This window comes from Gavia stellata, chromosome 9 (assembly GCF_030936135.1).
Source record: "Gavia stellata isolate bGavSte3 chromosome 9, bGavSte3.hap2, whole genome shotgun sequence".
Lineage (NCBI taxonomy): Eukaryota > Metazoa > Chordata > Aves > Gaviiformes > Gaviidae > Gavia > Gavia stellata.
Window position 1 is genome coordinate 17,544,556 of NC_082602.1, and position 27,014 is coordinate 17,571,569.

The 27,014-nt window shown below is 45.2% G+C and overlaps 1 protein-coding gene across 14 annotated transcripts in view; it reads left to right on the forward strand.

Moving 5' to 3' along the window:
- The window catches only part of CAMK2G (calcium/calmodulin dependent protein kinase II gamma), a 152,199-nt gene that overhangs the window by 116,879 nt on the left and 8,306 nt on the right, over positions 1 to 27,014 (forward strand). For 2 of the 14 annotated variants that reach the window (XM_059820850.1, XM_059820848.1), the window contains exons 13-18: positions 7,251 to 7,291; positions 19,110 to 19,178; positions 20,793 to 20,837; positions 21,493 to 21,541; positions 23,589 to 23,702; positions 25,373 to 25,498. In XM_059820850.1, the coding sequence (XP_059676833.1) occupies positions 7,251 to 7,291; positions 19,110 to 19,178; positions 20,793 to 20,837; positions 21,493 to 21,541; positions 23,589 to 23,702; positions 25,373 to 25,498 (444 nt within the window). Of the gene's footprint in view, positions 1 to 7,250; positions 7,292 to 15,167; positions 15,201 to 19,109; positions 19,179 to 20,792; positions 20,838 to 21,492; positions 21,542 to 23,588; positions 23,703 to 25,372; positions 25,499 to 27,014 lie in introns of all 14 variants that reach the window. The other 12 variants (XM_059820849.1, XM_059820855.1, XM_059820852.1 and 9 more) reach the window with 12 other exon arrangements.

Here is a 27,014-nt window from a genome sequence, read left to right on the forward strand (position 1 = left end):
TAGTACTTGTTTATTTCCCTAAAGACCTTAAGAGGTTTTTATTTTCTCTAATTGGGTGTCACTGTTTTGTGGGCCTCTAAAAGCCCCATTCCCAGCAGACGGGGAACTAGATTTATGAAGAGAGAAGCTTCTTCCTGTCTGGGGATGAGATCTTCTAAAAGCTTCTTCACAGATGTTTTGAACCAAGAGGAAAATGAAGGCTCATGTGACCCTGGTATCAATTAATTAGGCACGATAGTACTATCTGCAGGAAATAGGAGAATACTTCTTTAATCCTGTTGTCATTATGATTTCCTCTGTCAGACATTTTGTAATGTGGAGCTTCTTCATTTGACAGTGTGGTTTTAGCTTGTGACAAATTCTATGCTTAAAGAGTCTGTAGCAGTAGTCTTTCTTTTTTTTCCCCCCAATCAAAAAATCTTACTTTTTACAAAGCAAAAAAAAGTTTCTGTTCTTTTGTGAGTAATCTGTTGCTTGCTGGGTGCCTTTTGCCTCAGGTCAGTTCCTAAAGATAAAGGAATTTGTTCTGGCTCCTTTCCCCAGTTATGGTATATTCAACAAGTTAATATTGGCTGTTTGTGGTTCTCTTTAAAAGATTGTATCTCAGGTCATCCGTACGCTATTTGTTAAAAGCAGATACAGTTGCACTCCTTTCAGCGTAAGTCAGGAAACTGAGACCTGGATATAATAAGGGGTTTGTAGCTTCTGTCCACACGCTGGTAGGTACTCATTCAGTTGCAAAAGAGAACATTGCAATCTACGCTTCACTGTGGGATCTTTAGAGTCGCACCAGGGTATAGACAGGATGATTTGGGTGCTCGCTTGTGGCTTTTGATGTTCAGATGATCCAAGCAAACACTGATCTGATCTGCGTTCATTTACAGAATACCAGAATATGGAAGTACTGTCAGGTAAATCAATTGATTAGATCATGTGCAAGAAACTCTTAAATCACCTTCTGAGAAGTAAATGTAAATTTATTACTAGGAGAAAGTTGGCAAGGTTTTCAGAGATTCCTAATAGCTGCAGTATTTAAGGGTGCCTGGACTCATTTATGTAGATAAAACTCTGTAAGTAAGCCTGCTATAAATTGAGTGAAAGGATGGGCAAAATTGGTTTTCATCTTGGAAACAGCCATCTTCACAAAATGCTGAGAAGTGGTTTTTCTCTGTAAGTTAATTTTTATGCAAGACTTACAAGTGGACTACATGAATTTCTTAGCACTGTTTTCCTAACTGGATGGCAACTGTTAAATTGGGGAGGAGTTGTTCAACAAGCTTTCACACTCTGTGAAATTAACTTCTCTCAAGTGGTTCAGCACAAGTCCTGTGTGCTACCCTGTGTTCAAAATAGATCCTAAGGCAGACATTGCAGGTAATTAGGCCTTATGCCTGAAACTTCTGTCTTTAACTGATGCTAAGCTTTTTTCTTGGGAACTGTCACTGCTTGCTCAAGTCAGTTTTGTGAGGGAGCTATTGCGGCAGCTTGTGACAATAGCTGGAATTCATTATGTGTCTCTACAGATCCTTATTAACTCTCCGATGTGAAGTTTGGAGTTTTTAACTAGATAGGTAAGGTTGGGAGAGGCTGGAGGCAGATCCAGGGAACAGAGTGCTTTCTAACTAAGTAAAGAAGGGCTGAATATGCCTGTGCATGTTTGGTGTAACCTGTACAGAGATGTTTCTGAGCTGACTAAAGAGCAAGAAGAAGAAAATAATACAAATACTGAAGTGGTACTGAAATATTTCACTGTCCTGTTGTACCTGCCTTCCAGAAGTGCTTGTGAAACTGAATTTTTGCTATTTTGTGTGTATATACACATACATATTTATACTCAGATTGGAATTTGGGTTCTTTCCTTTAACCAAAGTAAAGTTAAAATTGTGCGAGTAATATATTTCAAGTTTCTGCTGTGTTGTGTTAGTTACGTAGATATCCATTCAGGACTAAAAGTTTGTATCACCTAACTCACGTGAACACTAACCTCCTGGTGTGAATTCAAAGGGTGAGAATATGGAGGGAAAAATATATCAAAATGTTTCCAGAGAGCTTTGAATAAATGAGTATGAGATTACTGGGAACCACATTTCCCAAGCAGAAGATGAGGTCACATTTAATGAAAAATTAAGTTGTTTTTAAGTGATTTCTCTGTTTCTACTAAGTTGCTTAAGAAACAGTCAAGTGTTTCAGAGAATGGTGCTCAACTAATACAGTGTGGACCTGCTGAAGTAGTGTACTTCAGTAAGTAAACTTCTATTTTGCACCTTCCCAGAATTACATAGATTTCATTGCTGCATTTAAATGTTTATCACTATGGCCTGAGAATCTAATGTATCATCAAAAGTGGATTAAAATTATTATAATAATTCCCTTTACTCTTATCTTCCTCTCCCTAAAGTTGAGGAGAACTCTGAATGCCTTTTCTTGTGATGTTTGCCCTTCACCCCTTCATTTCTTGGTTTGTCAGGTAATGGAGTTTTTGTAATACTGCAAGAGAGGTCCTTTCATATTTTTATCAGCTCTTGAATTTGGGACAGACTGGGGCATTCAGGCTCAAAAGTTTTAGGTTGGGTGTTCAGACTGTTTTGACCCTTTAAGGTTCTGCTCCTCTTTGTGTGTGTACATATGCATTACCTGCAAGAAGAGTGTCTTTCGGGATGTGAAATTTCTGCATTGGTGGGAAGGTGTTTGAAAACATTAGTTGAAATGTCACACGCTATCAGGCTGGCTCCTCGTTTTTGGCTTTCTGCACATAGTGTTGCTGGAGAATGTTTTGGTTTTCTGAGGCTGGCAGAGGCGAAAAAAGCAGAAGGAAATCACCTGGCTCTCACACAATTTCTCCATTATTCGCTAGTGGGAGAACTGGGAGCTCTGTGGCTCATGCCAAGAGGATACCCCTGGGTTGTGTATTTCAGGCTTTAGTTGTAACGAATGCTTCCTCTTTTCATTTTTCTCTGAAAACCATTGGGGCGTGTCTGGGAGATGGGTATGAATCTTCAAATGCTATCTACCATTGAGATTTTCCCAAAGCATTGGAAGTACGTGCGCAGTGTTAGGCATTGGCTGTGCCTGGTGAGATGAATTGGATAGGAAAGAAGGTGTCTGCTATGTCTAGAGATCCTATGAGTCCAGATCACATAAAGGCTTTCATTGCCTAATGGTTTGAGGTTTTTACCTGCCTTTCTACCTGGTTCTACCCTTCTCTCTCTCTGCTTGTTTTAGAAGGGGTGTTTTGAAGTGTCTCGACAGCTTTTCATGACCCTTTGTTTACTCTGTAGCAGTTCTTAGAGCAGAATCATTCTAGTCTTGTTGAGGAATAGAAGCCTTCATGGAAGGCTTTTCATTGAGGGGGGAAATGTTAGGTGTCACTGCTTGTCAATTGTTCAGGTACATTTCTGGAACAGTGGTGTTGTTTAGGGGGCAGAGGATGTTAATAGCAAAGCAGAATTAAAAAAAAAAAAAAATCAACTTTTCAGCAAGAGAAAGAGTCCACGTTGTAAATTCTGCCAGGCATTTATCCCATGCAAATAGGTTGTCTTTGTATTGGTCTCTCACTTAGTGCATAGCGTTCCTGTGCAATTGCTGTTGCAGGAAGTTCCCATAGCAAGTCACGGGAGAATATAAGAGAAAGGGGACTGCTAAGACAGAAACCAAAATGAGGGTAGAGACCACAAGACAACTCCTCTCTCTTATGTGAAATCACTCTGCTGTGTTTAAATGGCTGCTGCTAGAGTGACTTGTGCCTAAATAGCCATCGTGACAGAGAGTTAAGCATCAGTCTTTGCTCTATCTTGTCCTTAGTAAATAGAAGTTCTTGAAGTTACACTGCATTTGTGGGCATTGTTTGTAATGGTAGCCAGAGGTGCCTCTTCATGGCTATATACTGACTCTCGGTTGGTTTGTGGTGAGTCCCAGAAGTGACATCAAGTTGAGGATTAATTAATCTGACTTTCTTTGAACTGAGAATATGAGGATGACAAGCTGCAACTCTGTGTCATTGGGAATTCTGTGTTGGTATGATACGATTTTTATTGTAATAATCAAGCCTCAGCCAAGTCCAAAATTCTTTGTGATGTGAGTGCTTGTATTTAGAAGCTGGGTTGTCTGTTAGATTAGCATCATGAGTTAGTCAAGCTTAACAAAAGCAACCTCAGTGTTATCCCTGCATCCTAAAAAATACTCTCTGGAAGCTTAACCAAGGTGAGAAACGTAACTGAGATTTGACAGCTGGGGACAGGGCAAACCCATGGCAGGGTGGGTGAAGGGCTGCACTCTCTGGAAGAGGAGGAATGGGGCTGGCAGGGGTGAAGCACTATCCGTGGCTGTTTGAAGCAGGTATTTCAGTCCCTCTTGGAAATTCCCTCCTCCATTGCCCCCTTTGGCTCTGGTACATCTAGAGTGTCTAGTGTTTCTTGCTGATGAGTTCAGCATTAGGGATTTGTGTTTCTGCCAGGAGTGTGGTCCAGAGCCTGGGATTTTTCCTATGGAGGCCAAAACTGAGAAATGTGGGAAGAAGGAAGGATATATGGGGTGTGTACAGGGGAGGCCTTTTCTGTTTCTCTTCAGAGATTAACTGGAAGGTGTCCTGTTAAACCAGGAACCCCGTCCTGTAAAACCAGCCTTTAAGCTGCTGGGTTAGCAGTGTGTGCCTTTGTATTGCTTCGTTATAGAGGAACTGCTAACTCCACTGAGAAGAGGGAACTTAATCCCTTTAACATTTAGAGGAAGTGGGAAGGATGGTGAAAATAAATATTAGTATCTCATGCCTGGAAAGCTGCAGAGCATGGGTACAAGACCATTTCCTGAACAGTAAAGAATGTACCTTCACATGTCCTTGGATTTTCCCCCTCCTGTTGTCTCTTTACAAAGCTGCATGTTGGGTGGTGCTGCCTGTCTTCTAAAATGTCTCTTGTTACAGGAAGTCATGTCTGTTGTGTGCTGCAGAAATTCCACTTGCATCCCCTTTAATTTCTGTCTCATAAAATGTACAGGTTGACCTGTGGGTAAATCTGCACGCCTCCCTTTTGTTTGAGGTGTCTGCAGTCATCTTTGCATGGGAATGCATTTCATGAGCTCTCCAGTTGTACTTACAAACCACACAGTATGATGCATGAACTAAATACACCACAGACCGAGTTTCCTTCTGCTGACAGGCCTTTGGGAGCACAGTGTGCGCTGTGCGGAGGTACAAGCAAGGGAGGGGGCTGGTTGGGCAGGCTGCACTGGGGAGCGCCGGATCAGCATGACATGGTGCTGGGCCCCTCGGAAGGGCTCTCAGCTGAATTTGCTCTAACGCCATAGAATGTGATTTTAGCCGTCTTTTGTCCATAAGGACAAATGTGAGCTTCTGGGGAAACTGCAGAAAGTGTGAAAAACATTGCTTCCCAGTTTGTGTCTGGGTCATTCCTAGGACATGCGGTGGTGCTGTTTCCCTTCTTTGATGTTTTTTTTCACTTCAGGGATGTCCCGTTTTTGATATTTGTTAAGTTGCAGAATCCTTTACTCCTTCTGAAGTGTTTTAAGGCCATAACAGTTTCTTGTTTTCAACAGTTGTTGTGAGGTGCCTTGATGTATGTGTGGTATAAACGCTGGACCCCTTTTGACCTTTGTTCTCCTTCTCACTTGCATGTGGAATCAAGCTGGTCTCCTTCTTCATGCCTTGAAGGTGGCAAGAACTTACCTGTTACATTCAGTCTTGCAATGCTTTAGTATGTCTACCCTCAGCAAAGAAACTGTTGCAGGGCAGATGAGTTGCTTGCGACAATTTGTCTGCCCACCTTTATGTACGCACATTGGAGCATTGTGTTTTGATGCATCACATTCAGAAAATCTCTGCACGGGGTTCTTCTGGTGTTTTTGAATGGGTTTTGAGCGCAGGAATGAAGACAAATTCCTGATCTAGCTTTGTATGTGCATTAAGGAGTGGAATTAGGAAGACCAATTCAGAAATTGTAATAAACTTCTATAGGGTGCTGCCTCTTTATTGTGAGGAGACACTGTAGTCATTTCCACCAGCTCAACTGATATTGTTAAGTTAATCCATATCTGTAGGGTCATGTGGTATGGAAGACAGGGTCGAAAATGCTTTTGACATAAAACTTGAACAGCTGCTTGGATATTGCAAGAACATTTTTGCCTAATGTTGCTGCTTCTAGAGAGAGACTGAGCACTCTGTGCGCAAGTTGGTCAGCGTGTCTTTGGGAGTGAAGTATTTCAACAGTCATGTAAGCATTGCCTTAGGACGTGCCTTTTCTCTAGGCCTCATCTTTGGTGGAGCTAAAATCCAGGTCAAGTACCCAGACCTGTATGCTTCTCAGCAGCTGCTTAGGAGAGGCGGATTAGTGTGTTGGTCCAGTAGGTCTCTAGCATGCTGTTTACAGAAGTTGAAACAACTGAATACATTCTTCATGAGGAGGCAAGCTATGTTTTATATCTGTTGAGGCTGTAGATGAGGTCTTACTGTTGACAGTCATTGTCAACATACCACTTTCCTGTAATAGGTAGAGCAGCTCCTTTTGTCAGTCCCAAGTGTGCCTTCTGCCAGGCGTTTGTTGTGGGCTCCCTGTCTGTGCTTATCATGCTCTCGCTTTCATTGCTAGTGCCAGTTGTTCAAGTTGAACACAGCAGAGCATCTTTATCTTTCAGTGAAGAAATTCAGTCTAGTTCCTGTCTCTCTTGTCGTTCTCTTTTTTTTTTTTAAAACAGTTATCAGATGCTGCCTTTTGCACTTCTCCAGTCTCTTCCTTTCAGCTATCCAGATGTTTCCCCACAGTAACTGTGAATAGCAGTAATTAGGAGGCCTCTGCATTATCAGTGACCCCTTTATAAGCAAAGTCTGTTATGTGAATGGCTGCACTTGAGGGTAAAGCCTTTATCCTGCTGCAAAGATTTGGCAGATTTCTTTAGCTTTTCCCCCTGTAACTGCTGGCACTTCTGGATGGGATCACTGTGTGAGTGGAGGATTGAAATAGAGGAGCTCTGAAGTCTCACTTCAGACTTGGTCTTCCTGAGGTGGTCAAAGTGGGAGCATTTTTGCCTAATTAGGTGTACAATATGTAAGATGGGTGACCCTCTGCTATCAGGATGGATTTGATGAGTGACTCAGCCTTGTTTTCCAGACCTCTTGCTGGTAGAGAGGAATTAGCAGGATCGTTTTCCTTCTGAAGTGCAGTTTTGAGGGAAGTGGGGGGAGAGAGAGAGAATAGTCTTGAAACCAAAATCTGATCTCCTTCTCTTGCTTCTCTCCACAGCTGCCAAAAGCCTGCTGAACAAGAAGTCAGACGGAGTGAAGGTAAGTTCTTGCTTTCTTATTGCACTGTCTCTCCCACCACCTGAACAGAAGGCAGCCACTTTCTCTGGTGCCCATCCCCTTCCAGGGTAAAATCACAGCCCTGTCTTGTGGCTGGGATTGTTATGTTCAGTGTATCGTTATGATGCCCATTATGATCTTAATGTTCCTTACATGCACCTTATACATCACACACCTAGCTAAGCGCACTACTGTACCAGCAAGATTTCTTTTTCCCCTTTCTCTGAAGTCTGGAGAACTAGTTAATGTTGTGGATTAGAAAGACCAAGGACTTGCTCAAGTGTGACACATGCCTCTGACTAGTCTGTTCAGTGCAGAATGCTTCTGGGTATTGAAATTGCACAGAGCAGTTGTCAGTGACTGATGATACCCAGCACACCCCACGAAAATCTCTTTGTCTCCCCCCTTGGACAGAAGCTGAAGGTTGAGCTGGGAAGAGGGATGGTGAAGGAGGAGCCTCCAGATGTTCGTGTTTGGATAGAATGGAAACTGAGTCTTGTGTTAGAGTTTGGTCCACATCCCTGAGGGCCAGGCACTCTCCTGTTCCCTTCTGAGGGGAACTATTATTTTCCCCACTTCAATTTCACTCTTTGTGTGCATGATCATCCTTTAGTTCTGGAGGTCAAATAGGCTATTCCCAAGGCTGTATGTTGTTGCAGGCAGTAGCTCTTTACCATCTGGTACTGGAGTAGAGACAGTTATGGGCTAGAGCACTCTCTTCCCCTAACTATTCCAAAGGATAACTGTCCTCCACGTGGGAAAGTAGGCTTTGGTTTATTTGCTTGCATTTCCATTTGAAGTCCAAACCTTTCTCCACAGCTGTTAGGCAGAATAGTTCATCTCCTGGTTTTGTACTGTGGACAGTCTTCATTCTCCCCATGCTGGGGGTTTGACATGCACACTGCAGGACCAGCATGCTTGTTCTCTCCTGCTCTCTTAGCCCTTTTCCATTTTAATGAGGCTTTGTTTCCAGAGGGCTCACGATACAGGCAGGCTGCTGGAAAAAGAGGTGCTGAGAACCAGCAGATACATGCTTCAAAATCCCAACGTGGCAGGGGAGAAGCAACTGGAAAAGCAGCAGATAACATGTCTCCATAGTTTTTGTCACCAATCTAGAAAAAACTGGCTTTCTTCTCAGGATTCTTGATTTCCAACAGGTGCTCAGGGAGTACTACAACTTGGGTCACAATCTTCCAGAAATGGACAGGTGATGTCCACACAGGTTTTGAAGCACAGCTTCGTGGTCATGTAGTTACACAGAGACCTGTATGTTAGAGACTTCCAGCATCATAGAAAGCTTGTGGTGTTTGGTTCGTTGAGAACACTGTGTCTTTCTCTGTGAAGAGAGTAAAGCTGGATTTTCTTTTCTAGCTGATTTGAAGTATTCTTCAACTCTTCACAGTATATGTTGTTCCTCGTACAGATAATTGAATACTTGTGATAAAGTGGACAATAGATTAAAGAGCATAGCATTCTCTGTACATGGTGAATGGGGTTGCCCTCTGGGAACCTCTTCCCTACTTCTGCATGACACTGGAGACCTGCAGTCAAGAGTCTGCATGAAACTTCCTTGCTCCTAAGTGTTAGAGCGGTCTTGCTCTACAGTATGAACCTGAGTGGTGTCCACGAGGGGCATCACGTGCTTTCAACCTGGGCTGAGGGCCCTCAGAAGACTTTTTAAGCTTCCCATTTTCCCCAAACAGCATCTATCTTCAGGTGTGGCTTTTGAGTCCTCATTTCTATAAGCTTTAAAACTCGGAAAGAAATTATATATAACCCTCTTGCTCACTAATGCAGACTTTTAAAAGTACAAGTTGCTTCCCCCCCAGTGCTAAGTTTGGACAAGATAGAGAGCAGGTAGTGGACTGGGTGTGTTTGTCGTATATCCTTAACACTTCTGTTGTAGGATTTCTGTGGCTACATGCTCATCTCCTTCCTTGCACCTACTGTCTATATGTATGGTGCTGCTTCCCATTAGTCATCCCATAGAAGTGTAGCCTTTTACCACTTCCATTTGCTTATTGGAGCAGTACTGGCACACTTTGGCTGCTGTGCAGCAGTCTCTGTGCTGGTCACTGTCTGGTTGGTGGCCTCACCGTTGTGACCAGCCTGCTTTTCATGTGTTGCTCCTTATGCAGGAAACTTGTAATTTTAGCTCCACTGATTTTCTCATCCTAGATAGTTCTGAGAAACAACTTGTGCCAGTGACTAGCTGAGTTGAGAGCATTTGGTCTTGCATTACTTGTAGCAAACTATGATTTTCTGCCCATTGCAGTAGTGCAGAGCACAGATAGAATGACTTGAATGCCAAACAGACTTTCAGTTTTGTGGTATCTTTTTCACTCCCAAATCCTATATAAATAATTTTACATCAGATGTAGGTTTACAAGGTAGGTAGGCAAGTTTGAGTGAGGCCTATATGTCTTTCTTATGCTTCATTCCCGAGAACTCCATCAAAACGTGTGTTGGTAAATGTCTGATGCGAGGTGCAGCATGTTGTTGCTGATTTAGCATAAATAACGGAGGAATGATATATTGCTCATATGTGATGATATGAGCATCTAGTGTGAGTCGTGTTGAGCTGATACGTAATTAAAAACCCACAATTTTTGTTTTTATAGGAATTGGCTTTAATCCTTTGCTGAAGCAAGCCTAACACACTAAAGCAATGGGGATGCATGCATTTTACTTGCATCAGATCATTTTGGAAAGGTGGGGAGGGAAGCTTAAATCAGGAGAGGAGGACTGGAAGGAAACATTTTTTTATTCCAATATAGGTGTGTCCAGACTGGGGTTATTTTGATAAATTTCCATGTGTATGACCCTTTCCTCTAGCAAATTCCTTTCCAAAAATCTATTTGAAGCATTTCTGGTTTTCATTTTGCACTGCTGCTTCTATTTCAAGTACTAATTCTGCTAATTGGTAGATATTTCATCAGCTTGGCACTTGAGAACTTTTCCATTATCTTAAATAATGAATGATTTACACTGCCTTGAATCTTAAATTGTCCCTGCTCACCAAACCTTTGGTAGTGCTTGCACTCACTTTCTTCAGGCAGAATTTGGATCCAAGCTGATGGAGTAGCAACAAAGAAGGCCCAGGTTTTATCCCCAAGGAACATGCTTTTCTGCTTTCAAATCCAGAAAGTGAGGCCAGAAGATACTGGGTGACGAATTGCAGAGCCATGTAACATACCACGTATCTTGTGGCCACCACTGTAGGTCCCAGGTATTTTTTTTTTAAGATTCTAAATTTATGAGCAACATTATGCAGCTGCCATTTTAAAATTTACTTTAGATAGTTTCATGTCAAATCTGCTGGCTTTCTTGTTCCCCTTTCTGCCTGTAATCTGGATTTGCCATCCACTACAGGGTGAGGGAGGGGTTAAGGAACGGGCTGGGGCAGACACCTGGGTGAAGATTAAGGACACTTTATGCTGAATGTCCTTTCTCTGACCTTGTCAGGGTCTGGGCTCCCTGTAGTTAGTGTTACAGTCCTACTGCTGATATTTTTTTTTTTTTTTTTTTTTTTGTCTTTGAGCAGCCCTTCAAACAGTCATGTTCCCTTTTTTCCCGAAGGGGAATTTCCCTTCCGACTGTGTGAGAGGATGTGTGTGTTTCCAGTTCTAGCAGGGCTTGTCAGAACCATCTTTATAATCAGAATTTGTTAATGCACAAAGTGCTATTTTTAGTTAAGTGTGTAATTGTAAGTATTTTAAAATTAGTTCTTCTCTAAGCTTTTTGTCAGTTTCTTCTTCTTTTCTTTTTTTTTCTGAGCACTTTGGTTTGTGATTAGGGGATACAATATGATAATGTTTTTCAGGCACAGTGTAGCATTCTATGTAAATAGTAACTTGTGGAGAATGCTATGGGATGCAGATTTTAACAGTGTTCACTTGCAACGCTCTGCAAAATTTGTTGATTTTCTACCTTATCTCTCTGCTGCATGCACACTGTTTTCTTTCCCAGTAAAAGCTGAATAGCATAGCTGAAAGGATAACTCAGCTGAAAGAGGAAAAATCCAGATTTTTTTGTTTGAGAAAGTTAATGTTGTAAAACCTGCCCTTCATCTTACATAACTGCAAAGAGGCACCAAATACCATTTCTTCTGGTCTTTGTAAGGAATATTGCAGTAAGTGTACATTTTATGCCTGGCAGGTACCAGCTTTCCCTGCCCTTTGCCCAGTAAAGAGTATGTGGGGAAGGCAGGATGCTCTGTAAGCTGGCATGGCTGCTGAGAAAGCAGTTAGTGAAAGTGTGTCTTAGAGAAGGCACGGCAGCAAGGTGAACCAACAGGGAATCCTTAGAAAATCTGCAAGAATCTGGAAATCTGCAAGGGTCAAGTAAAATCCATGCAGTGACCAACAGGAGTTAATGCTCCTATTTCTGTATCTGGACTTTTTATGATCTTAAAGCCATACTGTTTAAAGATTGCTATGGTGAAACTAAATGAGGAGAACCCAAGTTCACCTGAACAGCACAGTTTTACACTGAACTGTTTTATGCAAGATGCCTGGGGAGTGCTTCAGATCTGTTCAAGTGCTGACATCCAGTTACACATTCTACCCACCTTTGAAGCATTCACTTTTTTCACTGCACTGTTGTAATGCCTAGGAACTCCAACTGAGATCAAGGGTCCAGTGTGCTTAGCGCTGTAGCGATGCCTAAGCAGAAAATCCCTACTTCGTAGCTTACAATTTAAACAGACAAGCTGACAAAAGGGCAAGAGAGAAGATGGATTGACAAAGGTGAAATGATTTGCTCAGCATCACACAGAAGGACTAAAGCAGAAGTAGAAATAGGACCTCAAATCTGCTAGTTGAGGCTGCCTCTCACTAATCTGCTTTGAGTTCAACTTTTTTTTCATACCTTAAGTCCTGAAATTCATTGATACTGTCTGTCAGTATCAAACTGGGGGAGAACTGCATGTAGACAACAGAAATGGAAAAAGCTGTTGTAAAAACAAATCCATGTTAACTGCCCAGAACTGTGAATGGGACCTTGCCTGGAATCACTCTACTCCCTATAGCATCTTCTAGTTTGTGTTGTATTTTCTATAGATGCTTGGAATGATTTATGCTTGCCATTTCTAGTATAGCTGCTATGCTGAAGAGACAGTGAGTCTTCAGGCTGTCTTCTGTCACCTGCTGACTTTTGCTTATTGTTACCTAAAGCAAGAGTCTTCCTTAAGTCCCGTTGTAGAGAATCTGCTCCTCTTTTAAGATGATCACCTGAATTTCACACAAATACAGAAACAGAACTTTAGCAAACGTTCATCCCTGGGTTTGAGAGGAAAATGTTGTTCGTACTGCTTTGGGAGAATTTTTGTCGCTCAGATGTAGGGAAATTATTAAAGTGATCAGTGAGGTACTTTACTACAGGCTTTCTCTCTGCCTTTAACAATTTTTTGCATTCCCTGGGACGTCTCTGCACTGCCTAGAAGTACTTAGAGATGTAGCTGTGTTATGGAAGAGAAAGAGAACTCTGTAACTAAACTTCTGTTATCTTATTTACTTTGCTAAGTTGCAGTCACATTACAAGAAGAACAAAAAGTTTTGCTCACTCAGCTAGCCACCTTGGGAAGGTGATGTAGGTGGCTCTGATGCGGCTGTTACAGAGGGGATTGGGAGACGGATCTGGTTTCAGTAATTTCCTTGTGTATGTTTTGACTTAGTAAGTTTTGTTGCTTTAGCACTTACTGTTGGTGCCTCATGTTGTCATTACCTAACCTGTCTTGAGTTGTACTAGTACTTGCATGCTCTGGTCTTCACACAGACCTCAGTCCCCACACTTTTCATACTGCCTAGCTAGCTTTTCTCCCCCTTGTTATTACAGTAGCCAGTAATAATGTGCTTTCTGGGATTTCTACAATACATCATGCCATGTTAATAGATCAACACTGTTTTAAATTTAGATTGTACTCTGATTAAATTCTGATCTGCAGAGGATTCTGTTTCCTCCTGTGTCAGTGTTACTTGTGCCTCTAATATAGGAGGCTGATTGTTTTCTGTACGGCTTGGTTGACTCTCCTTTTGTATTGAACCTTTTGCTTGTCTCTTAACATTTTCTGCCCCTTTTCTTGTTTCTATAACTCACTGAAAGTCTATGTGAACTTCAAATGAGACTGTCTTCCTTAAGAGAGAAGTTTCCCTGCAGTATCCATATAGCGTCTGTTTGTCTGTTGCAACTTACAGGGTACATTAAAAGTAAAAACTGAAGTTTTGGAGCAGTTTCTCAGCTGGTGTGAATTTCCACTTCTCCCAGTTAAAAATTGCCTATTGTGACTGGGTACAAGACTTCCTCTGGGTTGTTGGTGGTCTAATCATTATATTCATGCACTGGTAGTACATCCTATTTTAGCTCTAGCTTGAGGAGAAGCCTATGGAGAAGCTACATTGTCTTAAAAGAAGATGAGAGGAATCACAGGTTTGTAAATTGGGTAATGGCAAGCCCTGTGTTGAGCCTCCGTGAAGCGGAAGACTGGTGAGCCAAATGCTGACCAGATCAGTGTTTGGAGTCTGTCTGTACTGGAGTTAAAGACCAGATGAGGCAGAAGCTTTGCTAGTTTGAGTCTGTTTGTGCAGTGGCTGTGTGATTCTGGGCTGTATGGTGTGATTAGGAATGTCGCTCTGGGTATGAGGTGAACATGGGCACTTCTGCTCTCAAAGGCATGCCCATCTGTATGTGAGCTTGAGCTCTGATGTGAGGATAGTGGCGACAAAGGTAATATTCAAGGTGAAAGCTGTGAAAGCTCGGTAAGTGTATGAAATGGGGAGGTACAAATCCATGACTTATGCTGAGTTGAAGGGCTGCGCCAGAGGTGGGCCGTGGTAGTGTGCGGGAGTCCAGAGCTATATACCTGAGCCCATGCCATCATGGTTTTTGGCTGGGATGTGCTGTCCTACAGTACTCTATGAACTAGACTCTGTAGTACCCCCCCATGAGTACTAAGCAGCAGAGAAATAGCATAGCTAGTACCAAAGGAGAAGGGCAGATGGAAAACGTGTGTGGAGACAACAGGGAAAAGGGATAGCATTGTAATGCTGAAAGACCTGCCAGGCTCATCTTGGGCAGGATGACACTAAGAGAGTAGTGAAAAAGCAGAGAAATGTATGCTGCGCCTGGTTTACTGGAGAGTGCAGTTTGGTGTGAAGGTGTCTTTGAAGATGACTGAGGATGCCTTTGAACAAGAGTAGAGCCCAAGAAGGCTGGGTAGTGTTTGAGGATTGCTCCCTGTTTGTTCTTCTCCCAGTATCTGAGAGCACAAGGTGTTCTGGCTGTTGAGTACCTCTTTGTCTTCCTTGCCTTTCCTCTGTGTCTGAGCATGGGTGTACCTTGCCTCTCGAATCAGCCCTAATTTCTGTGTGAGGGAGCCTTTCTCCTCTGTATGCTATGCACAGAAGTTCCCTCCTCTTTATTTAGCCCTTGGGGATGCCCCACCTGTTGCACCCTCCACCCTACATCGTCAGTGTGGCTGGGGAAGCTGCACAGTTTTCTGAGGTGGGAGAGCACATAGAGGCACCCCCTTGCCTCCCACATCTTGTGCGTATATATTCTTCCCTCTTCTCCTCTGCTTATGTCAGTGTGTGGGGCACCTATGTTCTGACCTCGATGTTTGAGTGGATGGGGGTCTTCAACCCTGCCCTTTCCCCTAATGTGTAGTCATGTTCTTTAATGGTGACTTCTCTCTGCACCTCCTCACGTGTGTGTGCATTTCTGCTGCCGCTTATACCTGCCCCTAGGGGAGCATTATCGGCAGGGGGGCCCTTGCTGGCACACCAATGTGTGAATAGTTTCTGTGCTTTTCTTCTCATCTCCTCTCTTCCCTTCTCTTTCCCTCTCTCAATGGTGTGTCCAGAAAAGGAAGTCGAGCTCCAGTGTGCATTTGATGGTGAGCACCTCCCGTAAGCTGCCTGCGATTCGTGCGTCCGCCATTCTCATGCCATGCACGCTCGGCTTGTGCTCATCACCCTACATAGCATGTCTGTGCAGGGGGGCGGTGGCGGGGGGGGTCATTGTGCACTAAAAGGTCCATGTCCTCACTAAAAGGGCCCTGTGATCGTCTGGCCCCAGGCCAGTCATACAGTTCCCATTTTGTGCAGAAAATCAACTGCTGGCAATGCGGTTTGACCTTGCCTGCTCTGAGTGTGAAACGAAAAAGGCAGTGGTTCTCCTGGGCTCAGCAGAGCAGTGCGTGCCTTGCCTGGACATGGGGCTTTGTCATTCTGTTGCAGAGGTGCCAAAAAGAGGAGCAGGTGCTTTGCCTGGTGTTGGTGCCGTCATCCTTGGTGGGAGCCCTGCAGTGTAGAACAAACTGGGAGTCGCTCCAAATGTGGCAGAGACTGATGGGGCTCCACTGTTCAGATGAAATGTGTGGGCACAGCACCGCCAGGCAGCTCAGAGCTGCCGGTCACTTTTTTTAGCACACTTACTGAAAAGGTTTGTCAGAGCCTTTATAATCCAAAACTTCCTTTTGTCCTGATCTCGTTTATGTATCCCAGCATGACCAAAAACCCAGTAACTACCTCCCCTGTCCTGTTCATTTCCTTTTTTCATCCATCCAGAAGTTTGACATCCACAGAATTTGTCAGAAAAGTAGTCAAATCCACTTTAAAGGGAGCAAAGAGAAAATTGGCCAGTGCCATATTGTAAGGAGTCATACACAGACCATTAGATGATGCCTTTGTCTCTGACACTGAGATATGAACAGTAACTAGAGTACAAAAATTAGTTATTGCATTATCTCCTTTATGCAGAAAAAGAACAGAAAATATTTGTACCCTATTGCAGGTAGGAACAGGAATGTTATAGTACTGAGAAAGCAGAATAATTTGTTTGTACATTGCTATCTGGAAGATATTTCTCCTCTTCCTCCTTCAATGACAGCTTAAAACTGTGTAAACACAAAAAAGTAATCCCAAAGTACTGCTTGGAAAACCTGATATGAGGGACTGACTTTTCACTAGCCCTGCCTCTATGAAACTCCAGGGCTGGAGGTCGTTGTGCCTTTCTTGCCTGTCTTTTTTGCCCACTGCCAGCAGTACTTAAATTCCCTCTGCATGTTGTTTTAAAGCAGCTGGGATACGTAAATCGTCTAAGTGTCAGCCTCAGAAAACATGAAAGCAGTGAAGGTGGCTAAATAACCAGAGACGGCCCATGTGTTGGTACTTATTTTCTTTTAGTTGGCTAGAAATGCGTGTCCCTAGCGATATGATCACTGGTCTGTTTTCTTTCTCTTGCACCCTCTGTGTTGTTTCTGCCTGTCTGTCTGTCTCTTGTCTAGCTCAGGAAGTGTTGCCAACTGCTGTGCCAAAACTAATCATGTTACATAGATCTTAAGAAGGGCCTGGCACCTTTTTAGGTGATTTGGCCTCTTTTAACTTGAGCTGTACTGCTGTGAATTACCAAGGATCGTAGCCTGCCCAGTGACTGTGATGTTGGCTGGCAGTAGGAGGGGAAGGAGGAGTAAGAGTTGGCTGTGGTACCTGGGGCTCTGGGAAGGGCAGCCCAGTCTTTTCCAGGGAAGGGCAGTTGGTTAGGTGGCCCCAAGACATGAGTGTGTGCAGGAAGCTCAGTATGTCAGATACCTCCATCTGAGAAAGAGCAGTGAAAACTGCTTAGGTTAAGTCTTCTGCCTCTTATTTCCTTGGGACTCTGTCCTGGAGTAACATGCTATGTGATTCTGGACTAGCAAACATGATGCTCGGTCTTCTTCAGCCCACTGGACGGGGAAGAGCATGATGGCTGAACTGGGTGTTTGGTGCAGCCTGGAGGGTAGGCTGTGTGCTTTGGGTGTACGTGGGTTTGCACTTTGTAAGGTCACGTCTCACACCTAACAAGCTGCGGTCAACTTGTTTTCAGAATGGTGGCTTCCTGGATGATTTTTTTTTTCCCCATTTGGCCTCAGTTATAAAGCCTTCAAAAAAATCAGAACTATTTTTGTATAGCTTCTTTCATGCTAACTTTATCTTCTTATCCCAGTGGACTAAGAAAAATGGGCTGTACTTTTCTCACTGGAAGAGGTTTGGAAGATAGATCTCTGCATTAGGATCACTGTTTCTGAAGAAGTACGGGAGCCTCAGTGCTGTGTGGAGGGATAGACCCAGGCATTGCCAGAAGTTTGGTTGTGTTTATGCCACAAAATAGCTTGGGGTTCATTTTTTCAGGTTGATCTGCTCCTCTCTTACATCCACAGTGGCCTGTCATTTCTTCTGCCATGGGGCTAGAAATGCATGCAGGAAGCAAAGGTCTTGGAAGGCCAAAGTCCTAGGACAATACGGGGATGTATAGGAAGAGACAATAAACAGTAATTTGTGAAGTGTTTCTCCTTTCTTAGCTTTGGGGATGAGTGTGTCATATGCTCTTTTTTTCCAGTGGACTTTTAAAGAATTCATTCCTGTCTCTCTCTTCTACTTCTTCCCCTCTCCACCTGCCCCATCTTCTGTTTCTCCTCTCTCCCTCTCCAAAAGGGATAGCTAAGCCAAGTCATGCGGCTTGTGAAGAAAAATTGAAGTATTAGTAAGGGTGTGTGAAGTCCCAATCTCATAGGATCCGTCTCTGGTTGACATAATTAAACCTTTGGCAGATGTTTTCCAGCTCAGCATTTGACTTCTGCATTTTTTGTGGTGGTTACTGGGTGATGAGGGCCTGATGTTTTGCAGTATGTTTGTGCTCCCCAAGAACAGTGGGATGGAGAGCAGCTGCAATGAGGTCATGCTGCTGTGAGCTCCCATCCCATACCCCTGATCTGTAAACCAAGGAGTTTGAATGAGGCTCCTGCAGTGCTGACTTTGACACTGTTGCTGGTGTCTGGCAGCAAGAGAGCTATATACCTGGCGTGGGGGTTACACAGCAGTGTAACTGTGGGCCTAATTCTCCAACAACTGACTGGATTTGTGGGCTAGGAACGATATACTGGTGGACACAGGTTTGTCTTCCTACAAACAGACTTCGCTCATTCCTGATGTAACTGACATACATGACTCAATGGGATGTTTCTTTGCAGTAAGCTGGTGACTACCTCACTGTTGTGCTGTGTGAATGCAGGAAACTGAAATTTTATTCTTCTACCGCAGCTACAAGAGAGACTGAAGAGGGGAAAGATGAAAAACTGCTGGGCACTATCCAGAGGACTTGCTACTTGGGGAACTACATGGCCTTCTCCTTGCGTCCCACCCCCATCCCTTTCCATATTTTGGTCCTGAAGTCTCTTTGTTCAGGTCACAGCAGGGACACAACACATCATACCTCACCTTTTCTCTACCTTTTCTAGGGCTGACCACACTTTTTCTTGCATCAGTAGATGCCCTGGGATGCTTGGCATCATCACATATCTGGGACTGTTCCTGCACACTTTGGGACTTCTCAGACATGATTCCCATTTGTCCCCTATTTGAGACTGCACCATGACTATTGTGTGTCACTTCTTCTGTAGTCTCTTTCTCTTGGGACTGCTGCCATCGCTCATTCTTCTTCGCCAAATACTTTTGTTGGTGCTCATTGCAGGATTCTCCCCATCCCTTTGGGCTGCTGCCTTTCTCCCTTCTGTTTTCCTTCCTTATAGCTCCAGCAGTCCACGCATATTTGGGTTTTGGTACATCCCTTACACCAGCTGTTGCCTCTGAGGGAAGGATGATGTCCAGTCACCCGGGCAGCACTCCTTCTTCCTTCCTCTTCTTGGTGATCGAGCCTGTGGGGAGGGGAGGGTCTGAGGAGATGGTTGGGGTTGAAGCAATACTGTCATTTTTTTGCTGCCTCTGCTGCCCAGCAGGGGAACTAAAACCATGTTTTTCTGTCTCAGCCACAGAGCAACAACAAAACCAGTATAGTAAGCACTGCAAAAGAAACACCCCCAGTGCAGACGTCCATGGTATCTTCCCCAACCGCTGTTTTTTTTTTTCCCCTGTTTGGTTTAATTTTGATTCTGTCCTCTCCCCTTCTTTCCTTCCCCCCCATCCCGAGTGCTGCTTGTGCTGCTCTGTTTCAGCTTGTGTTTTGGCTTCGTTCTGTTTGTGTCCCTGTGCTGCTGTGGGGCCTGATCACAGCCTCACAGGCTTTGGGGGGGGGGGGTGCTGAGCAGTGCTGTGGTTGGATGTGGGGGATCGCAGCTTGCCTGGACTTCCCCTTGTGCCATCCCTGTATAGTTCTCTGTGTCCCATTCAACTGTTCCTGCTGGCTTTGGGGAGGCTGGTTTGGAAGAAGAGAGTGGCATGCTCCATCCACTCTCCAGCACCCAGGAAATGGAGGATGGACTTCAGGACACCACAGAAGAAAGGGCGGGCAAAGGGTTTTTAAAGGAATCTTTTGATGGCCCATTTGGCCTGCGCAGTTGTGTAGTTCATCCCCTGCAGCTCGCTGACTTACTGGGCTAGCATCTTCTGTTTGGGCTGTGTACAGCGGGATTCATAGGGTGCCCTGTGCCTAGTATGTTTAACGGCACAGCTTGGTGTAGTCTGCCTCAGTATGCTTGGAAGATCAGGCAGCAGTGCCATGGGTGGCAGAGGTGGATGGGTGAGCGTACATCACCGCACCGTCAGAGTCCCTGCTGCCCTTGCTGAGCCACCCCGCGAGAGTGACAGCAGTGGGAGGAGATGGTGCGGGATCCTGAAGTCTTGTCCTGGTAATGAAGAGATGAGTGCAGGAGCTAGTTAGCACCCATAGGCCTGGTAGCTGCTCGTTGTTGTGTGTCTCTAGAGAGTTGGATTTGGCATATTTTGGGGGGTGGGAAGGGTGGGATTTGATGTTTCTGTTGTTTGTTGTAGGGCAAAGGGTTCTTGGGACACTTCATAATTTTCTGCTTTCCCTTCACTGGCTTTGTTCATTATGGTTTTGATACTGAGGAAGCCCTTCTAAATTATTAATTATTGTTGTTGTTATTGAAATTGGATCTCATTTTAGAGACTTTTAGAAAAATGTGTCTTTTTTCACAGCCCAGTTCTCTTAGCAACTGCTCTCTGAGAGGCATTGAGGTGGTCTGGCTTATCCCCTTTTTATTATGGAAATTATGAATGTCCCTTTTTAGGGTAAAATACCCGACAAACTTTCCAAAAAACTGGGAGACAAAGGCCCCAGCCCAGTATTATCCTTTCCTTCCCCTCTCCCTCTTCTGAAACATTTTCCAGTGAGGACGCTGCTGAGGGGTCATTACTTCATGAACTGCTGCAGAGGGTGCAGACTGGCTGCTCAGTTGCCGTCTGGTGTTTGTGCCAGCCTGGTTCACTGGAGGCGAATTGGGAATCAGGGGCAATTGCAGGGAAGCTGGGGGCTTTGTCTCCTTGCGACTATAGCTTTTAGTGCAGCCTCTCTCTTTAGGAAACCTTCTGTGCAGGAAGTGTGTGCGCGTGCACGCAAGCACATGTGTGCTGTTTGGAGTTTGTGGTTTGGTTTTTTTTTTATGTCAGTCACCTTTTCTCCACTTGCTGGGGAGTGAAAATGAGAGAATGCTTTGGAACTGGAGTTTAATGATTCTTCCATCCTTTCCTAGGAGCCTCAAACAACTGTTGTCCATAATGCTACAGATGGCATAAAGGTAAGGGATGGGAGTGTTGCCAGAGAAACCTCTGCTTCTCTCTTGTTCTCGTCTTCGTGTGTCTTACTTTGGTTTCTACCTTTTCAGCCTTTGTAGCATGCTCCTGAATACTGCTGTCAGTAGACTGGGAGGGTTGTGTTGTATGGCTGTGGATCTCTGGAAGAGGCTGAGTAGGGGCAACTATTCAAATGTTATCTTCTCTTTTCTGCTGCGGTGTATAATCACCACTCTCTTTTTTTATGTGGGGTGAAAGAAGATACAGGTACTTACGTACTTTTTTTTTTCTTCTGGAGATGGAGACCTATTCCTCTGAGAAAGCTTAGGAGCCCTTCTTTAGCTTCTTGTGGCTATTCTTCTTCCAAACAGAAGCAACTCCCATTTGATCTCATTTGACAGAGTTTGGTAACTTCTGTCCTTGTAAAAGTTCTGGGTGGATGTCTTGAATGGCTTAAACACACAAAAGCTGAGCAGAGATGCTGTTAAGTTGTGCTTAATATTTGGCCTGCTTCCATCCAAATCTTCCTTGTATCATCCTCTCCCTGCCATCCCTGCCAATGTTTTTGCGCTTTCCCCCATCTTCCTTCACAAACAATTCAAACTATTTACTCATGCTCACAACTGCTGATGCTTGGTAATGCTCTGTTCTGCCACGCAGGGTTCCACAGAGAGCTGTAACACCACGACCGAAGATGAGGATCTGAAAGGTAGGTGTTTTGCCTGTAACTTCTAACACAGTTAAGTGCAGGCAGAGGATCCTGGAGATTTGATCATTGCCTTGAACTAGCTTCCCAGATTTCTGTGTCTGACTCAGCTCATAAATTTGCCATGACGCTGTCATTCCTGTCACAGTGGGACCCTGCGTTGGGGAGCCAGCTGACTTGGCCTCTGTGGTGTATAAACAATGTCTGCCCTGAGCTAATTTGTTTTTGTCTCAGAGTTGGAATTCTTTTCTTGCAAATACCATAATCTGTTCATCTCCAGCCCATTTCTAGGCTTGGAAAATCCCTACCAGTCCCTTGAGGTTTGGCATCTGGTTGTGCTTTTGTGCTTCCCTGTAGGTTATAGGGAGTTGAAACCTCTCTGTTACTGCTCGGTCTCCCTTCTCACCCCTTTCTGGGAATCTCTTCAGTGACATGCACACACTTCCCTCTTTATTTTTTCCTCTTTGGGTCTATTTTTGTTTCTAAGATGAGGATCTTTCTCAGCCTGTTGTCTCTGAATGGAAGTGATTTTTCATGTCCTTGACTTGAGGTATCAGTAGAGGGAGAGGCTGAGAAGAGACTTCACACCTTTCAGTGACCATATCATAAATATTCTGTGCTTGTAGACCTCTTTAGATGAAGGAGCTCCAAGTCCCATATCTGCTCATAAGCAGCTGTCCTTTTCCTGACCTCTCTAAAGAAGGACGAGCAGACATTTTCTTGAATGGGCAGGTTTGGGATGGGTGAATGCCGTTTGCATTCTGAGGCAAATGTGTCAATAGTTTGCATTTTGAGGCAGAGGTATTCTCATTCTCCCTGTAGTCAATCTGAGTTACATATCCAGAGAAAAATCAATGCTGACCCTGTGGTGTAGCAGCAATGTCACCTCTGTCAGCTGGGCTAGTTTCTGATGCTTTTCCTGTGGCTTATCACAAGCTGCTGGCTCCTCTTCTGAGGAGTCACAGGGAGCAGAAACGCATGCCAGTGAGTAAATGAACTCTGCAATACAGATTGTTTCAGATAAGACCTGACGTCATTACGGGACAGTATTCTAGCTCCCACCTTTTTGGCAAAGAGTAATCCGTGGTTTAAGAATCTAGCTTTGAGGGAAGGCAACTGGATGGTTTTGGTAGTGTGGTAATGAAATTGATTTATCTAATCTCTGCTGGATATCTGTCCAGAACAGATGTTTGCCCAGAACCTTGTCTCCTTTGGCAGCTTTTGTTCAGGAGAGGTCCCAGACTTGAGCCAGTTGAGCCAACAGGTCCTGTAAGTCAGGAATACAAATGCTATGAGGAAAGGAAGGCTAGGACTGGAACAGAAGGTGGGGGGGAAGGAGGGCAGCTGGCCAGGGCTAAATCTATGAAAAATTGTATAGGGCTACATTGCTGCAACAACTGAGTTGGGTTTTTTTTGGCAGAGGTTAGAAAATTTAGTTGTGATTTTAATGGAAGGGAGCATTTGAATGGTGTGGTTGGGAGGGAACGAGCTTGCACAGTAATGGTTTGTGCTATGGCCAGCTCTGCTAGTTTCAGTCCTTCAGTTTTAAGTGTAGCAGTGTTCCTGTTCAGTTCCTGCCCCTCCGTGTTTTAAGCTAAGCAAGCACTCAAGCAAAAATAAATAGGCCAAAAGACTTGGGGTGTTGGAGTTCTCAGCATTCTGCATAGCCATGACTCTAGGAAAAGGGAAGTGCTTGTGCAGTTCCTCTGCCAACTTCTTATTTTCAATAGACAACAGGTTACGCAGATCTGTTCTGCTGTGGTGTAGGAGACACCATCTTGATCCATCAGTGACAGTTGCCTCAGGAATATGTTGTTTCCACTGTGGCGGGACTAAAGGCAGTGCCCCCCCTGCCCCTGTGTCATTCTAAATTGCACAGTAGGTCCATGTTGTAGAGTAGTCTACTTAGCTTTGCCCTGGAGGATACTCCTGCATGTTTTGTGCCCAGTATTGTGGTTTCTTTAATGTTCTCCTATTTGCTTTCTCTTTTTTTATTTACTGAACTTGCGTGTTTTGTTTGTGTTTGTGTTTTAATTCCCTGCCATGCTAGCTCCCCCTCTCTCCACCGGGGACGGCAGCTCAGTGCTTGAAGGACGGAGGCACAGTGAGAGCAAAACACAGACTGAGTCCATGCAGTCCCAGCTTTCTCTCTGTTTCTCAGCCAGTAAGTCCAGGGGTGAAGTGCTTCACGGCATCTTTTTCCCACCCCTCCCTCCACCTTTCCCATTTCTCCTTCCCCAAGATTTTTCCCTTCCTCAACTTCCTTCCAGAACGTTGATTTTTCATTTCCAGTACTCCAGAATAAAAAGAAATCATCTCCCTTCCTGCAAAATAACCCTCCTTTGCACACTGAAAATTTCCAGAACATTCCTTCCCTTTTTGGAAAAAAAACAGAACCTCATCCTAGCTAATTTCATTCCCTTGCTTTCATCTGGGCAAGACATGGAGTTCTCTGCAGAGACACTGCCTTTTGGGGTTTCCTTGGGCAAGTCACTGCATCTTTTAGTTTTCCTTGTGGTAAATGGGGTCAGTGGTGCAGGTCTGCTTATGGAGGGGATGTGCGAGGCTGAATTCAGTGTCGCTTGTCAAGAGCTTCTGAGCACCCCAGACGTGGATGTTGCTCGGGAAGTACAAAAGGAATGAAAAACAGTTTTTACAGACTGCTTCAAGGATGCTTTGGAAGGGAGGCTGTGGCTGCTGGAAAGCCCCTCAGCATTTCTGAATCCATTGTCAGGTGGTCTGAGTGAAAATCCTTGGATAATATTGGCTCTGAGGGGCATTTCTCTGTTGTGAGCTTTACCTTGCATGTCTGTCTTGCTAGCTCAGTTAGCTGGTACTGTGGTTAGTCTGCCAGTTACCGTACTGTCTGCCTGATCTGTCCTGAATTGGCTACCTCTGTAGAGGAGCCTGTGGCTGAAAAGCTCTGAAAATGGATAGGAAAAAAGCTAGTAGGTTGGAGAAAATCTAGACGGGATTCCCAGCCTTTCCCTTACACAGACATACTGTACTAGCTACCTGCCTATTTAAAGCTATAATGGAAGGATCCTTAATATGAGTTGGAAACATCTGGAGTATGTTCGAGTCAGTCTGGGAAGGAAGCAACAGGCATGCCCTCTTCTGTCTCCTCCTGTCTTCCTTCCCTGGTCTCCTGCACACAGCACCAGTATCTCATACAATGCAGCAGTCAGAGCCTCTCTGTTACTTATTTTTTAAGCAGCTCTAAGGTCGTCAAACTGCTGGTTCATGAGGTGCAATGGGAAAGGTGTTTTGCCCAGCCAGAACGGAAGGGAAATGATCTCTTCTGAAGTTGTTTTTGCTGTGAACTGTTCACTGCTTTCTTACTAAGTCCTTCCTGTCGCTCATTGCGAGGCCCTGCTTGGTACGCTGAGGAGTGCCAATTCACTTCTCTGCCAAGTGGGGCAGCATTCTCCCACCCCACTCCCCCCCAAGTTGAGATTTGCAGTGATTTGGATGCCCTACTTTCTTTCCCTTTCACTCACATCTCGAACTTGCCCTCGTGCTGCTCTGTCACTATTCCGACCAGTGTTCTAGGTCACCCTCAACTACCTCCAGCAGCATTAGTGCGATTCCTGCTGTGCTCTGAGGGGTCTTCTGCACCGGTGCCAGGGTGGGCCCCTCTGAGCAGTGTCCAGCCCCGCTGACGTGTGGTGTGACAGAGGCAGGAGAGCGGGTAGAGGTTGCTGAGCTGTGGATGTCTGTGTGCTGTCCGGGGTTGGGACTGTGTGTGTTTGTACTTCTTTGTTGGGTTTTTGGTTTTTTTTTCTTTCTGGTTTTTGTTTGTTTATTATTTTAATGCTTACATTTGTTTTGCAGCTACACAGTCTTGTGAAGAGAAGCTTCTTGCCTGGGACAGCCCAGGGCAGACATTGGAGTTAGAGCGTGCTCAGTCGGAGCCTTTGCTAACTCCAGTAGTTCCCTTTGTACTTAACCGTGCACCGTGTAAGTTAGCAGCTGGGTAGCAGTAGTGGTGTAGTGCAACTAATGCTAGTTACCGTAGATGTAAAGCTCCCCCCGTTCTTCTCTCCACCTCTATGCCCCTCACCTCCCGTCCGTCCGAGAAGGGACGGGGCGCCCCGCTGAGCTAACCGCCGCCGCCCAGTGCTACCGGCGGGAGGCACGGCCTCTGGCAGGTGCTACCGGCGGGCGGCACGGCCTCTGGCAGCCGGGCGCAGGCACGGCGGGGCCGCCGGCTCCCGGGGCAGCTCCCGCGGCGGGCGGCGCTGGCTGCAGGGAGCGGCGGCGGCCGCCTGGGGGCGCCGCGGTGCCGCCGCCCGGGCGGGCCCGGGCCGTGGGGAGGCGGCGGGGAGAGGGCCCCGAACCCGGCCCGCCGGCCCCACGCCGCCGGCTCCCCCCCGCCAGTGGGGAGGAGGGCCCGGCTGTAAACTCTGCCCCGGTGTTCAGACCGAATTCCGCTAAAAGTGCTGCCGTGGGTCCTGGCACGCCCGCGGTGTTCCCATCTGCAGACTCCTGCTGGCGGTGCTGCTGCAACAGTGCTGGCAGGCTGCTGTAGCAGGGCTGCCTCTTAGATTACTCAAAAAAGACAGCAGAATAGCCTTGAGTCACACTTTTATATCTGGGCTGGTGCATGCTTGCCTCCCTTTTGTGCCCCTCTGCAGTGTAAGGCTGGAGGAGGCCCTGTGGATTCATCAGGAGGGGCAGACCTGAATGCCTTCCCCCGTGACATCCCAAGGCTCTCTGTCCTTCGGAAAAAATGTGTCACCTCCTGTGTGCTGGCTGTAGCTCGGGACATGTAGTAGAAGCAAGAAGACGAGCACAGTCTGATGGAATGGACATGTGTTGAAGGATAGGGTCAATGCTGCTGCATAGCGACACTTGTGAAGAGGGTGAAAATCTCCTTGGGATGAGTCAGCATATGGTGGCTGTGGTCTGCAGACTTCCTCACTCATGGCAAATAGAGCCTTTCCCATGGACTCCGTCTTCCGCACATTGCACACATTTGTGTGTGCTCTGCGTGGGAGGGAGGTCCAACAAGTAGCTCCGCTTCATGCGGAAGCAATTCCAGACAACTTGCTTGTAAAGACATTTTTTCACAATAAACGTGGCCCACTGTGTTGTTTTGATCCATTCCCTGTATACATCTTTGAATGTGTGGAAATATATACAGCCTGAGTGGCAAAACCAGCTCCCTTACTATTATGGGCCAGTTGTCCCCTGTCGGAGATGTTTCTGTGGTTGGCTGGGTAGTGTAATTCTCTTAATTGATTTCCAGAGTGGGTGCAGACATCTTTCATAGCCAGTGAGATTATCATCTTGTTGCTCTTCAGCTGCACTTATCAATGGTGGGATGAGATGCCCATGTGGATGAAAGTTTACAGTGGAGGGCAGTTCACACTAGCATCTTCTGGCATTTAGAGTGGAATTCACCTTCCCTGGCTTGAACATCTAAAGATGGTAGGTTGGATTTAAACACCATCCCCCTGATAGTAGGCATCTG